This window comes from Ornithorhynchus anatinus, chromosome 5, assembly GCF_004115215.2.
Source record: "Ornithorhynchus anatinus isolate Pmale09 chromosome 5, mOrnAna1.pri.v4, whole genome shotgun sequence".
In the NCBI taxonomy this organism is placed as follows: domain Eukaryota; kingdom Metazoa; phylum Chordata; class Mammalia; order Monotremata; family Ornithorhynchidae; genus Ornithorhynchus; species Ornithorhynchus anatinus.
This window is the reverse complement of record NC_041732.1, coordinates 72,227,000-72,243,278: the sequence shown is the minus strand read 5'-3', so window position 1 is coordinate 72,243,278 and position 16,279 is coordinate 72,227,000. Positions and strand designations below refer to the sequence as shown.

The 16,279-nt window shown below is 48.4% G+C and overlaps 1 protein-coding gene across 1 annotated transcript in view; it reads left to right on the top strand.

The window, feature by feature from the left end:
- The window catches only part of ESPN (espin), a 58,520-nt gene that overhangs the window by 2,781 nt on the left and 39,460 nt on the right, over positions 1–16,279 (top strand). Inside the window, exon 2 of the mRNA XM_039912086.1 lies at positions 888–1,081. Within this exon, the coding sequence (XP_039768020.1) occupies positions 888–1,081 (194 nt within the window). The remainder of the gene's footprint in view (positions 1–887; positions 1,082–16,279) is intronic.

Sequence of the window (16,279 nt, the reverse complement as noted above, 5' to 3'; positions counted from 1 at the left end):
TCTTCCTCCTGCTCCTCCCAGCTCCTCCCATCTCCATCTGGCTCCCTCCTTTAGGGCAGAGCCTGGGTCACTCTGACACCTCCTCTAGAGACCTCCCATAGGAGTCCACTCTAGGCAATGAGATCTGGACACAAGCCAGACTCTGTAAATCTTTGTTTTTTTCCCCTACACTTCCCTTAAGATGAGATTCCCCTTGTTCCTTTCCTTTCTTCCTCAGTTCCACTATTTGCTATTTAAGAGTCATCCCTCTCATCTCTGAATTCTTTTCTCCTCCTCAAACTCTCCATCTGACTTATTCCAAGACTGATGGGTGAACAGAAAGCTAAGAAAGCTAACCTTGGGCGAACCAAAAGCTTTTTTCCCAGACTCCCATGTATCGGACTGCTATACCAAGATCGCCAGACTCGAAAGGGCAGAGTAGTTTGGGCCTCAGGCCTATCTCTGGGTCATCCTCTCTCAATTCATGACCCACTGATGCAGTTTATCCACTGCAAAAGTTTAAGGAGCCTCTACCTCTGCCTGCAGATGCCCCCTGCCCCTGAGCCCTGTCTATCTCTGCAGAAGCAGCTGAGAGGCTCACTATGATAAGGAGCATTTTCTCCTGCCATAAAAAAACTCAAAGGACAAGCAGAACTTCAAATGAACACTCATTCCCTTGGGTTGTGTTTTTAATATGGCAAGGTGGAGAGAAGCAGTAGAGAGAGGCGGTGTGCTCTCAAACTCAAAGGCCCCAGGGGTGGCCATCGGGAGTTTGGTTACTGGCTTGGGTGTTAAGATGTGCTGGCTGGCAAGCTGAAAATCTAGGGCAGGCCGGCTACTGATCCCTGCTAATCAGGGGCCTTTTGCTTTGGTCTCTCTTACTTTGGTCTCTACCCTCCCCCCACCAGGACAAGGACAATTCTGGTGCCACGGTTTTGCATCTGGCCGCCCGGTTTGGCCACCATGAGATAGTGGACTGGTTGCTGCGCTTTGGGGAGAGCGACCCCACCCTGGCCACGGACACCGGGGCCCTGCCAATCCACTACGCCGCAGCCAAAGGAGACCTCCCTTCCCTGCGACTCCTCGCAGGGCACTGCCCAAAGTAAGACGCTCAGCTCGGGATGCTGCCCGGTTTCCTGCGTGTGATTCATCCTGGGTTGGGGGTGGGGGAGGGAGAGAGGAGAGGCCCTCACCCCTCTCTCTAAGGAATTAGACTGGAATTAGAGGATTCCAGCTACCTCTGGCCTGGGGGCTCAGCTCTCTACAGCCCCCAATCCCCTCTGGTGAGGCATTCCAAACATTGCTCAGGCTTTGGGTCTCCAAAAATGACTTCTCCCCCGGGGTTTGCTAAAGCAAATAGAAAACCTGGCATTGTGGATGATAACCACCCCACTCTCTCACAGCCAGGATCGTCCATTCTTCTTTCTCCCCTCCCTTTCCTCACCCTACCAATAAGCTGTTTGAAACCAGCCACCTTCTCTTCCTTAACGCTAAACTTCCAAAGAGCTCGTTATGCATCATGAACCCATGTAGTCTACCCTGGACACAAGCTGTTTGGCAGAATGGGAAAAAAGAAAAAGAGTGTATTACCCTCCCCCCATCTCTAACCCTTTCCCCAGTTTTCCCCTGTGTCAAGCAATCATGCACTTGATAACAAAGAACATCCACTGGGTTGAAAACATGCAGTACTGGGTTGTAGATTTTAGTTTCCATTTTAATTTAATTTCATTTACCATTATTTCTCTCCCATCCCAGGCCTGTGGAGCTGTGCTAATTTGTGTGGCAGACCTAACTGTGGCCAAATAATAATAATAATGGTGGTATTTGTTAAGCACTTACTATATGCCAACCACTTTTCTAGGCGCTGGGATAGATACAAGGTAATCAGGTTGTCCCATATGGGGCTCACAGTTTTAATCCCCCTTTTACGGATGAGGGAACTGAGGCACAGAGAAGTTAAATGACTTGCCCAAGGTCACACAGCAGACAAGTGGCAGAGCTGGGATTAGAACCCATGACCTCTGACTCCCAAGCCCAGGCTCTTTCCACTAATCCATGCTGCTTCTATGCAGGGTGCCCCAGGCAGGATTGATAAGAGAGCAGGGGGGTCCCTGGTTCACTCCTTGGCCTCTTTCTGAGGAGGCAGGGGGAGGGCAAGTCTGCTGTTTGAAAGAAGCCATCTGGTTTCAAGGTTTCTTCAGAAACAATATCTAGAATCCCCTGGTTGAACGTCATTCTGTCAACTTACAAGAGTATTAAAATCAAATCCCACTGATGACATCTGAGGACAAATGATGAAGAGTGGGAGGAAAAGACTGAGCCCCAGGCAGAGTTGAGGGGGACCAAGCCCCACATAAGGTTTTAAGGGACTGACCCCAGAAGGGGTTGAGGAGCACTGAGGACCAGAAAGGGCTGAAGAGGGCCAAGCCCTAAACAAGGTGAGGAGGACCTCACCAGCCCTATCTGCACTTGGTTCTGACTGGTTCCAGTGGCTCGCCATTTGGCTATGCCAGGAACTACTTTTTATTCATTCATTCATTGAATAGTATTTATTGAGCGCTTACTATGTGCAGAGCACTGTACTAAGCGCTTGGAATGTACAAATAGGTAACAGAAACAGTCCCTGCCTTTTGACGAGTTTACAGTCTAATCGGGGAACACAGACAGACAAGAATAGCAATAAATAGAATCAAGGGGATGATCATCTCATTAAAACAATAGCAAATAAATAGAATCAAGGTGATGTACATCTCATTAACAAAATAAATAGGGTAATGAAAATATATACAGTTGAGCGGACGAGTACAGTGCTGAGGGGAGAGGAAAAGAGAGGGGGAGGAGCAGAGGGAAAGGGGGGAACAATAATAATAATAATAATGTTGATATTTGTTAAACGCTTGCTATGTGCCAAGCACTGTTCTAAGCGCTGAGGGGATACAAGGTCATCAGGTTGTCCCACGTGGGGCTCACAGTCTTCATTCCCATTTTACAGATGAGGTCACTGAGGCACAGAGAAGTTAAGTGACTTGCCCAAGGTCACACAGCTGACAAGCGGCGGAGCCGGGATTAGAACCCATGACCTCTGGCTCCCAAGCCCAGGCTCTTTCCACTAAGCCACGGGGAAAAGAGGACTTAGTTGAGGAGAGTGAAGGGGGGGGTAGGGGGGGAGCAGAGGGAGCAGAGGGAGAAGGGGAGCTCAGTCTGGAAAGGCCTCTTGGAGGAGGTGAGCTTTAAGTAGGGCTTTGAAGAAGGGAAGAGAATTTGTTTGGCGGAGGTGAGGAGGGAGGGCATTCCAGAACCGCGGGAGGACGTGGCCCAGGGGTCGACGGTAGGATAGTCAAGAACGGGGGATGGTGAGGAGGTGGGCGGCAGAGGAGCGGAGCGTGCGCAGTGGGCAGTGGAAAGAGAGAAGGGAAGAGAGGTAGGAGGGGGCAAGGTGATGGAGGGCTTTGAAGCCTAGAGTGAGAAGTTTTTATTATCATCATTATTATTATTAGTGAGATTGATAATAATGGTATTGGTTAAGCACTATATGTCAGCCCTGGGAACTGGGATAGAGAGCATAGAGCTGGGGTAGATAGAAGATAATCAGCACTGATAAAGGATAATCAGATTAAAAGATAATACAGTCCCTGTCTGACATACAGCTCACAGTCTAAGGAGGAGGGGGAACAGATATTCTATTCCCATTTTCTGATGAAGAAACTGAATCACAGGGAAATTAAATGACTTGCCCAAAGTCATAAAGCAGGCAAGTGGCAGAGCTGGGATTAGAACCCACCCAGGTCCCCTGACTCCCAGGCCCAAGCTCTTTCCAGTAGGCTATGCTGCTCGGGGGTGGTACAGCTTGCAAATGTGTGATTCTCATTGACTGGGATTCTGAGTCCCCCCCAAAAAAATGCTGGGGGGGTCCAGCAAGGCTCCCAGAGTGGATTGTAGACCTATCCTCGAGGCAGCACTCAGACTACCCTAGACCAGGGCTGGGGGAAGCTCTGGTACCCCGCGCTTCCACCACGCTCCACAAGAACCACTGCCTCGGGATGCACCAAAGTGCAGGTGGCGATTTCGACCAACCGTGGGACCAGATGGCTTTGCCTGATCAGCCCCACCTGAGCCATGATTCTCAGTCTGGGACAGGTCACCCACCGGCCCTTTGTCCCCAGCGTGTGTGGAGCGAAGATAAGACAGCGCCTTTGTCTCGGACATAGAGGTAGCAGAGGGAAAAGACACTAGCTGGGGGGGGATCAGTGAAGTGAGGATTCAGGTGGAGAGGGATTGGTGGCTGACTGTGTGAGTGACTGTGTGAGTGAGTGTTGTTTACTTCCACTGGGCCAGTGTACATTCATGTGTTATTTTATTGGTCTAGGCCATGCATATTCATCCATGTAAGGGTATGAGTCAACATGCTTGCCCATGTAAGCATGTGTGTTTAAAGAGTGTCTGGTCATAGTCCTGAGATGGCATGGCTGGATGGCATGCCTTGCCTAACTAATCTACCCCCCATAGTCAATCTTTATGGGCAGGGAATGTTGTACTCTCCCATGCACTGCACTAAATACATCAGTTGATTGATTGACTGATAGGCCATGGGGAAATCAGGGTTGTGTAGGAGGTCCAAGTCAGTTTAATTTCTTTTCTGCAGTCATGCTGGAGGATGCAACAAGGGACCTGAGCCTTGGCATTCGAATAGACTTCTAATCCTCCTAGAAACTCTTCCCACTCAAGAGGCCGTGAGCATCATTGAAAGTAGAGACAGTCATTCAAGAGTAGTATTAAACGTGGTTGACTGCACCCTAGAGGCACACACCCAAGAAGACATTGTGAACTGCTTTGGAGAGTCAGCCCAACACAATGGCCGACAATAAGTCTGAAGAAAACTGAGGTCATGTATCAGCCTGCACCAGGGAAACCCTATAGACAATCAAAGATCTTAATTGGCAGTGCAGAATTGAATGGCCCCTCTATCAGAGCAGCACAGAGTTCAGTGATGCAATGATATACAATGAAGAATGAGTAGCAGCGTGGCCTAGTAGAAAGATCATGGGCCTGGGAGTTAGAGGAACTGGGTTATAATCCCAGCTCTGCTACTTGTCTGCTGCGAGACCTTGGGCAAGTCTCTTAACTTCTGGTGCCTCAGTTCCTTCATCTGCAAAGTGGGGATTCAATACTTGTGCTGCCTCCTTCTTAAACTATGAGCCCCAAGTGGGATCTGTATATTTTATATCTACTCCAGCACTAGGAAGCAGAATGGGCTAGTGGATAGAGCATGGGGCTGGGAGTCAGAAGGACCTGGGGTCTAATCCCATCTCCACCATTTCTCTCCTATGTGACCTTGGGCAAGTCGCTTTATTTCTCTGGGCCTCAGTTACCGCATCTGTTATATGGGGATTAAGACTGTGAGCCCCACGTGGGACAGGGAAGGTGATCAACCTGATTAGCTTGTATCTACGCCAGCACTTAGAACAGTTCTTGACACATAGTAAGTGCTTAACAAACACCATCGCAAATATTAAATCAAGTCAAGAAGGCCAGAAAATTTGGTGGGGAGCTTCTCAGAGTCGGGGGCTTGGGGGTGGAGAATAGGGCACCAGACCTAAATGAAGATCTAAATAGCTGGAGTGCTGTCAACCTTGTATATAAACTTTTAATTCATGACTCAACAAAAACACCTCAGTTAACTTGAGTAGTTCAATAAGCCATACAGGCCATATTCAAAATGAAGTGGCAAGGCAGGATCATAAACAAAAAGTCCTTAAATGGAGTCATTCTCCCCAGCATCACAGTCAGGTCCATCTCAACCCCACTTTGCCTAGTGGGGCATGAGAGAACAGGTGACAGAGAACAGCTGCTAAACGGTGAGCTGAAATGGGCCAATTTAAAGCAACATGGGGTGGAGGAAATGTTTTTAAGACTGCAACAAAAGACAGCCTCAAATGATATGATACCACAACTGAAAGATGGAAAGCAACTTGCAGCTGACAGGCACCCTAGTGCCCTGCAATCCAGAAAGGAGCTACTCTTTGAAAGTAGAAGTCTCAAGGGGATTTTAAGACAAAAGAAACAACATCAAAAACAGCACCAGGAGCCACAAACAGCAAATATCAGTAGAGCAAGGGACAATCTTTGTGAGTGAAAAGTGTTGTCAAGGTTGTCTGTCCCACATCAGCCTTTACAGCCACACTCACTCTTTAGGTAGTCTTCACTGCAGACTGTGTCATCTTCGAATTCAAAAGACAACACTTTGGAAAATAGTGTCCACTTGTATTACTGTGGGAGAATGTATTTGGATGTGGGTTAGACAGGGCATGTTACTCGTGTGTGTGTGTGTGTGTGTGTGTGTGTGTATGAGTATGCTTAGAGTGTCTATGTTAGGGTGTATCCACTATTTAGCAAAATCGTGATAGACTTTGTATGATATTGTGGGTGTTGAGAGTGTGTGTGAGTGTGCATTTAATAGGATGCTTCTGTCCCTCTCTGGTTGTGAAAGTGTGACCAGTTGGGTCAAAGAGTATAGAGTTGTCCGTGCAGGGGATTCAGTTCCTTGGCTATGCTCCCCCCAAACTGCCCCATCTCCTCCCCCATCCACTAAGAGACCATTCCTTTCCACTCTCCTCACAAGACTGAGATTCTTCTTCTTCTGAAGCACTTGGAGTGTTGCCAAGTTGATCCTAACTTTCTCGAAGGACAGCCTGAGACCTGAAGGAATCAGGCTAGCCTTGAGCCCCAGATGGGGAGCAGCGCTGTCCCACGTCCCAAATCCTACTACTGAACTCTTATAATCCCACTTGCTCCAAGTGTCCTCAACTAAATAGGAGAATCCCTCATTTGATCAACACTTCAGCCACATCTTGCACTTAATGTCCCTCATTTATTCATTTATTTATGTCCCTCCTTGGGACTTGCACAGATGGGTATATTTGATTGAACATTCAGTTTTATTCATTTTGATTCCTCTGCTTAATAATATATCTACATATCTGTTTCTCTAGAGAAGCAGCATAGCCTAGTGGAAAGAGCATGGGCCTGGGAATCAGAGGACCTGGATTCCAATACCGACCCTATCACTTATCTGCTGTGTGACCTTCGGCAAGTCACTTAACTTCTCTGTGCTTCACTTCCCTCATCTGCAAAGTGTGGGATTCAATAGTTGTTCTCCCTCCTAAGCTGTGAGTCCTATGTGGGACCTGATTATCTTGTATCTACCCCAGAGCTTGTCCCTCTCAGGGTCGCACCTGGGAGGCATACCCATTCCATTCCTAACTTGGGCAGTGGCTGGCAATTGGAAGACAATCTGCTACAAGTCAAAACTCACCCATGCTGGGCAACAGCAGAATGGGAGAGTCTAGGGTGGAAACTCAAAAGTTTAACAATAATTGTAAGTATAGTATTTAAGTGCTTACTATGTGCCAAACACCGTTCTAAGCACTGGGGTAAACACAAGGTAATCAGGTTGTCCTACGTGGGATTCACAGTTTCAATCCCCATTTCACAGATGAGGTAACTGAGGCACAGAGAAGTTAAGTGCCTTGCTCAAGGTCACACCGCAGACAAGTGGCAGAACTGGGATTAGAACCCACGACCTCTGATTCCCGAGCCCATGCTCTTGCCACTAGGCTATGCTGTTCCTCCTACTGCGCGGAAGAAGGCAGCGATAAACCACTTCCATGTTTTTACCAAGAAAACTCTATGGATTCACTACCAGAACAATAGCAGAGGTGGGGTGATATGGGACAGATGTGGCCATGGAGTTGCTATGGGTCGGATACAACTCGATGGCATAAGGCAAGACAAGACTCCAGTGCTTAGTGCTTGACACATCGTATACGCTTAATAAATACCACTATTATTATTCCTACATTATAGATTCCTTGTAAGAAGGGAACGTCTTATTTTTCTACTTCCAAAACTTTTAGTATGGAACATTGAATTTAGTAGATGCTCATTAAAAGCCTTTACTATTTCTACTGCTTCTGCCTTCTTTCCCTCCACTCAGTTATCCACCCAGCCAGCCTGCAGCCTGAGGCAGGAAGAAACTGGCAGATCAGGGCTGGAGAAGTCAGTCGTCGGTCAATTGTAGTGATTGAGCACTTACTGTGTGCAGAGCATTATACAAAATGCTTGGGAGAGTACAATTTAACAATATAACAAACACATCCCCTGCCCACAATTAGCTTACAATCTAGAGGACTTGTTTCCCCCTGGTTCTGCCCCCTTACCTGAGACAAGCCTGTCCAAGGCAGTAAGCAGATGGGAGAGAAACAGCAGGAAGTTGAGCCAGATTGCACTCAGAATGCATGAGTGCTCGCGGTACCTGGAGTAAGAGGGGAGCTGAGGTCATGAAGAATGCAGCATTAATCCCCATCTCCAGGGATATGGTTATGATGATGGTGTTTGTTAAGCACCTACTATGTGTCAAGGACTGTTTTAAGCACTAGGGTAGATTCAAGCTAATCAGGCAGGACACAGTCCCTATCCCACTTGGGGTTCACAGTCTTAATCCCCATTTTACAGATGAGGTGACTGAGGCCCAGAGAAGTTAAGTGACTTGCCCAAAGGTACACAGCAGATAGGTGGCAGAGCCGGGATTAGAACCCAGGTCCATCTGACTCCCAGGCCCGTGCTCTAACCACTAGGTCACGCTGCTTCCCAGATGGTTGGAGCAGAACCTTGAGAAGAAGGGTCAGGGATGGTTCAGGGATTGTGATTGCCCCTCCCACCTCCCCCAGCCCTTTGACCTGTACCTCTGTGAGCTTTCCACTACCCCAACCTACCAAGGGGACATAGGGAAGGGGGCGGTCTGCATCCCTAGGCTCCCCTGCATCCCCTCCCCTCCCCTGTTTTGTGAACTCTCTCTCAGTTCACAGTCCTATTAATTATTTAGGGGTGGGGGATGGGGAATCTCCATTACACTCCCTGGAAACTTCAGTTTGGAACTATACAGACCCTGGCAGGGAGACCCAGGGAGGGGGCTGGAGGCAACTAGCTCTCAAGACAATTTTCAGACTTAGGGGAGGAGGGCAGGGAGGGTCCTGAGGCCAGGGGACCTGGGTCTGAAGGGTGGGGGCTAGGGACCCCTCATGCTGGGAAATCATCTGTGAGTGAGCCAAAAGACCTGGGATTAAGATCTGGAGAAGAGAAGACTGATTAGTGCCTGGATAATTGTTTTTAACAATTGACTCTGAGAGAGCAGTTTAAGAAAGAAAGGAAAATTTTGGAATCTTAGTGTAAAGGCTGGGAATCAGGAAAATCATCCATTTTTAGGAATCTCTTTTTACCAGAAATCTAGAAATCATCTTGGGCAGGATTACAGGCACTCTCTATAGTAAGGGACTTTGGCTAAGGCAGAAGTCTGGGTAGGGGTCCCTCATCACCAACCTTAGGACTGCTGTCCAGGAGGGGAACTGTGCCACAGTTCTTCCGAGCATCCTTTCCAAGCGTCCTGTTGCCCCTGTGGGAGACAAAATCCTGGGCTGGAAGAATCCTGGTTTTTGTCCAAAAATGACATTGTGATTGGCCTTATATTGTTATGATTCACACATGTTCTGCCTCTGGGCTTGCACCAAGCCAATGGAGAGTCACACCTCTGAGTTAAGTCTCTCCAAGGATGAATGACAAAGAAAAAGGAGCTGTTCTGGGACTTGGTATTCTCAGACTATAATTTCTTCAGTGCCAAACAATGGGGAACATTGCCCCACAGTCCTCAGACTTAAGGGCATTGTAGGATTGGCTCCTCTAGTGCCAGCTTGCTCAGTGTGCCCTGATCTCATCTAGCTCACTGCTGACCCCTTTTCCACATCTTCCTCTGGTCTGGAACTCTCTCCCCCTCCATATGCACCAGACCTCCACTCTTCCCACCTTGAAAGCCTTATTGAGGTCACATTTCCTCCAGGAGGCCTTCCCCAATTGAGCCTTGCTTTCCCCCCCGCTCCCTCTTCTTCTGTGTCATCCATGTACTTGGATCTGTGACCTTTGGGTATTTGATATTCGTCCCACCCTCAGCCACACAGAATTTATGACATGCCTATAAATTATATATTATAAATTATTCATTTATATTAATGTCTGTCTATCCCTGCGCATTGTAAACTCAGTGTGGGCTGAGAACATGTCTTCCAACTCTGTTGTATTGCACCGTATTTAGTTCAGAACTCTGCAAACAATAAGTACTCAATAAATATTCAGTGATCTGCACACAGTAAGCGCTCAATAAATGCAATTGAATGAATGAAATACCATTAATGATGATGAAGAGCAGGAGGGACTCCTTGTGGGCCTGGAATTTTTATTGTTGTATTGTATTCTTCCAAGCACTTAGTACAGTGCTCTGCACACAGTAAGCACTCAATAAATGATTGAATGAATTAATGAATGAACAGGTAGATCATTTTGACCCCATTTTGACCTCTTCCCTGTGTCCACCTCTGGCTCCTGAGTCACCCTCACCACAAAACTGTGACAAGCTCAGAGCCAGTGGTGAGGGGGTACTGAAAGCGGGAGGACTTTCCTCTACCCCTGACGAACACTGACAATAACTTCTGGGATTCCCAGATCTCTTCCCAGCAGTGGGTAGCACTCCCTAGTGAGTTGAGCATGAGACAGTCATATTTACTGAGTGCTTACTGTGTGTAGAGCACTGTATACACACTTGGGAGAGTACAACATAAAAAGAGTTAGGGAGACAAGCATTGCTTTTTCTGCTTCCCAGCTAAGGGGAGAGGGGAAAAGAAGGAAGCTGTAGTACCAATTAGTAGTACTAATGGCATTTACTGAGCACCTCCTGAGTGCAAAATACCGGGCTAAGTCTTTCTTCTCCCTGGCCTGATCCACCCCATGCCAAAGCCCGAGGACTCCAGAACAGGGAGCCAAGAGTTTCCGAGCAAACCCCATCTTCCTGACCCTTAACTCCTCTAAGACTGTCCAGCCCGACTTCCTCTTCTGAAAGCCCCGCTGCCTGCTTAGAAGGAAATGTTGGCCTCCTGGAGTGGAAGGACAGTGGCCTGAGTCAACTCGGTCTGGAGCTCTAATCCTGCCCCTAATCTAGGCCCTTTAAACCTGATCAGTGCACGGGGGCCAACTCAGGCTCGTCCTCGTTAATTCTTAATCAGCTCAGGCAGCGGCCATCAATGATAACGCATGGCACTGTTTTCCATCGGGTATTGTTTGTTGCAGTAGCCTTGGTAACCCTGGGCCGCAGGGCCTGAGAAAGCTAATACAGATGAATGGCGGGGGCCCACCGCTCTCCCTCCCACCTCCAGCCTAAATAGAAACTCCAGGGGAAATGAAAGCCCAAAGCCCCCATCCAGGTACCTACAAATGATTCATCTACAGGTGGAGACGACAAAGAATGTGCTTTCTCCACCCGGTTCCCAAGGCCTGTTCCTCCCACCCTCTCCTAGGCCCCGGCTCTTCTGCTCTTTCAGTATTTTGCCCTGCCTCCTTTCTCATTCATTCAATCGTATTTATTAAGCACTTACTGTGTGTAGAGCTCTGTACTAACCACTTACAATGAGGGTACTTGTTAAGCACTTACTCTGTGTCAGGCACTATACTAAACCCTGGGGTGGATACAAGCAAATCGAGTTGGACACAGTCCTATGTCCCACATGGGGCTCACAGTCTTAGTTCCCATTTTACAGATGAGATAACTGAGGCACGGAGAAGTGAAAGGACTTGCCCAAGGTCACAAGTGGCAGAGGGGGGATTAGAACCCATGGCCTTCTGACTCCCAGCCCCGGTGTTCCTCCCCCTTCCCTCTTCTTCTCCACTTCATTCCCCCTTCCTCCATCCTCCCTCTTCAACATCCTCATCTCTTGACCTACCTTGCTTCTGTCCCTCTCCAGCATAAACTCAGAGCATTTCTCACTCCTTTCCCACCAGGCCCAACTCTAAATCCCACTCCCCAATCCTCAGAAAAAGGAAGTTTTGGGGCCAAATTTTCCTGAGCCACCTCCTATTCCTCCCAAGAGGGTCCACAAAGGAGGGGCAGAGCTGCCAGGGAAGACTGATACTAAATCTGTCTCTCCAGTTTAGACTGTGAGCCCGTTATTGGGCGGGGATTGTCTCCATCTGTTGCCAAATTGTACATTCCAAGCGCTTAATACAGTGCTCTGCACATAGTAAGCACTCAATAAATACTATTGAATGAATGAATGAATGAATGAATGAATGAATGAATGAATGAATGAGGAACACCCAAGGGTCGGCTCCCAGTCACACTACCAGTCACACTATCAGCCCATGGGAGCCCGGTGTGAGGGGGCGGAACTGACTACTCAGAAATCTCTCCTCTCTGGTCTGGTCCCCTCCAGCCCTGGGCCCCAGAAGGCAGAGGGGCAAAGAAACAAGTGTTCAACTCCTTTCTATCCCACTCTCCTTCCCCCACTCATCAGGGTCATCAAATGAGTAAGGAGAGGGCCAGTGAGGGCCATAGGATGGCCAAGAAAAGCCCAGAACCCTCTTACCTGGGCCTGGAGCCTGGAATTAAGGTGAGAATTTCAACTGGCCTGAAAGTGAGCCCCTTCCCCAAAGGAGACATTTCCTCTGGCCCAGGGCTGGGGCTCTCTCAGTGGGGGGGCTGACTCCGATGAAGTAGCCAGCTGAGCTAGCACACAACTCCAAGCGAAGAACCTTATTCCCATGGCTGGGGTATAGTCCCCCAGATCTCGGAAGAGCCCCTGCCCCAGGGCCTCCAGTCTGTCTTCCCACCACTAAGTGCCTACAGAGAACACAGCACTGTTCCAAGCATTAAAGAGACTACAATAGAAATAAGGCACATATTCCTTGCTCTTAAGGACTTCACAGTCTAAAGGGGGGTTTTACCTTGCCACTAAGCTAAACATGCCCAGATTTTGTCTTGGAAGAAACCACTGTCCTCTCCTCCCAACTCAAACACTTGGAGTTGGGACTGTGGCTCAGATTTGCAGACAGGGTGAGAAACCCTGGTCAATGGCAAGATAATTGCTCCCCATTGGACAGAGCCAGAGGAGACATGCTGACCAATCAATCAATCTTATTTATTGAACACTTATTATGTGCAGAGTACTATAATAACCGCTTGGGAGAGTACAATATAATAAAATTGGTAGATATGTTCATTCATTCATTCAATAGTATTTATTGAGTGCTTACTATGTGCAGAGCACTGTACTAAGCACTTGGAATGTATAATTTGGCAACAGATAGAGACAATCCCTGCCCATTGACGGGCTTACAGTCTAATTGAGGGAGACAGACAAAAACAATAGCAATAAATAGAATCAAGGGGATGTACATCTCATTGACAAAATAAATAGGGTAATAAAAATATATATAAATGAGCTGATGAGCACAGTGCTGAGGGGAGGGGAAGGGAGAGGGGGAGGAGCAGAGGGAAGGGGGGCAAAAGGGGGCTTAACTGAGGGGAGGTGAAGGGGGAGGCAGAGAGGGAGCAGAGGGAAAAGGGGAAGCTCAGTCTGGGAAGGCCTCTTGGAGGAGGTGAGCTCTCAGTAGGGCTTTGAAGAGGGGAAGAGAGTTAGTTTGGCAGAGGTGAGAAGGGAGGACATTCCAGGACAGCGGGAGGTCGTGGGCCAGGGGTCGACAGCGGGATAGGCGAGAACGGGGGACGGTGAAGAGGTGGGCGGCAGAGGAGCGGAGCGTGCGGGGTGGGCAGTAGGAAGAGAGAAGGGAGAAGAGGTAGGAGGGGACAAGGTGATGGAAAGCCTTGAAGCCTAGAGTGAGAAGTTTTTGTTTCGTGCGGAGGTTGATAGGCAACCACTGGAGGTTTTTAAGAAGGGTAGTGACATGCCCAGAGCGTTTCTGCAGGAAGATGAGCCAGGCAGCAGAATGAAGAATAGACTGGAGCGGGGAGAGACGGCAGGAAGGGAGATCAGAGAGAAAGCTGAAACAGTAATCCAACTGGGATATTATGAGAGCCTGTACCAGTAAGATAGCCATTTGGGTGGAGAGGAAAGGGCGAATCCAGCAATATTATAAAGGTGAGAACGGCAGGTCTTGGTGATGGATTGGATGTGTGGGGAGAATGAGAGAGCTGAGTCAAGGATGACACCAAGGTTGCGGGCTTGAGAGACGGAAAGGATGGTCGTACCATCCACAGTGATAGGGAAGTCAGAAAGAGGACAGGGCTTGGGAGGGAAGATGAGGAGCTCAGTTTTGGACATGTTGAGTTTTGAGTGGCGGGCAGACATCCAGATAGAGACGTCCTGGAGGCAGGTGGCGATACGAGCCTGCAGGGAGGGGTAGAGGACAGGGGCAGAGATGTAGATTTGAGTGTCATCTGCATAGAGATGATAGTTGAAGCCATGAGAGCGAATGAGTTCACCAAGGGAGTGAGTGTAGATGGAGAATAGAAGAGAGCCGAGAACTGACCCTTGAGGAACTCCTACAGTTAGAGAATGCGATGGGGAGAAGGAGCCTGCGAAGGAGACCGAGAATGAACAGCCAGAAAGATGACGAGAACGAGGAGAGGACGGAGTTCGTGAAGCCAAGGTGAGATAAGGTGTGGAGGAGAAGGAGATGGTCTACAGAGTCGAAGGAAGCTGATGTTCCCTCTCACAATGAGTTTACAGTCTAGAGGTCCACTCAGCCTCTGGGAGGGGCCCAGAGAAGAAGGGTCCCTTCCAAGCTTCTAACAGAGCCTCTCTGGAGTGGGGCCATCTCATACTTCCTTTATTCTCTGGGGAGAAATGGAGACTCTGCCAGTCAGTTCCCCCCCCACCCACCCACACACATTGAGAGGAAGGAGCCCCTAGACCCATCCAGCAGAGTTAAAATCATTATTAATAACAATAATAATAATTGCGGTATTTGTTAAGTGCCTACCATGTGCACTACAAGCGCTTAGTACAGTGCTCTGCATACAATAAGTGCTCAATAAATATGATTGAATGAATGAATGTGTCAAGAACTATTCTAAATGCTGGGATAGACACAAGGTAAAGAGAAATTAAGTGACTTTCCCAGGGTCATACAATTTACAAGTGGTGGAGCCCGGATTAGAAACCACATCCTCTGACTCCCAAGCCTGTGCTCTTTCTACTAGACCATGCTCCTTCCCAAATTCAGTGTAAACCTGAGACCAGCTCCTGGAGGCAGGGCTGAGGCAAAAAGTCTCCTGTGGAGCTGACACCAAGAATAGAGGACACAGTAGCCACCTACCCCCAGAAATCACAGAGTTCTCTCTCCTCTGCCTGCTGGCTCCTTGGTGAGGGGTGGAAGCATGGAAGTTAGGCACCTGGATCCAGGCATGTGACTCTATATAGCAAGGAAGCCTCAGCATTGGGCTCTACTTCCAGGGAAAGGGGCTGGGAATTTTTCTGCAACTGAGTGCTGGGTGCCTCAGAGCAGAAGCAAAGCGGGAAGCATGTTGGGCTGGTCTGCTGGGCACTGGCAGGTCCTTGCCAAACTTAGGACCTTCAACCTTCCACCCCCACAACCTGGAGGTGGAGGACCCTCAGAGAAGCAGTGATGCTGGCCTAGACACTCACTGAGGGACCATCTCCGTGACTCTGCCAGGCAGGAGACTGAGACTGACAGGGATGCCAAGGTCAGAGGACCCACTTGGGAGGCTGTGTTCCTGAGAGCTATGGGAGCTGGCTGCCAAGGCAACTTTTGGCTTCCAAATCAGTCACATGAAAAGCCTGAGGCTCTGCCTAGAACTTGGCCTCCAAGATGAAGCCCTGGATGGGTCCATAGAATGCTATCTGAGCCTCAGGCAGTGTCAGCCCTCCAACTGGCTTCTAGGTAGGAGCCCGAGCCAGAGACGCCTGGCCAGCTAATATCTGTGGGGGCAGTGGAGCGGATGGCTGCCCCTCTGACTTCTTGTTGCTTAGAGACAAAGTTTGAGATGAAGACCCATGGCCCAGCTGGCCTGCATCCTGGGATATGCTAGAAATCTAAAGCAGTATCTTTTCCAGAAATGTTCTAGTGTTCCTTGAGGACTTTTTAGTTGTTTATTTGAAAAATGGTTCTCTACAACCTGTTTTTCTATTGAATCTGGGTACCCTTAGATTTTTGACTCCATAAGATATATCAGCGAATCACATATAGAATAGCTGTATATGTGGGCTGGCTGAGAGAGATTGAGAAAGAATGAATGAGAATAAAGAAAGAGTGAGGTTATCCTGACTCAGCCCTACTTCTGTTGCTGACCCAGATCCAATTAGACCTCCCCTCACAAGTGGAGGTACACATATGTGTGTATATATGTGCATATTTATCATTCTATTTATTTTATTAATGATGTGTTTATATCTGTAATTCTACTTATTTATATTGATGCCTGTTTACTTGTTTTGATGTCTGT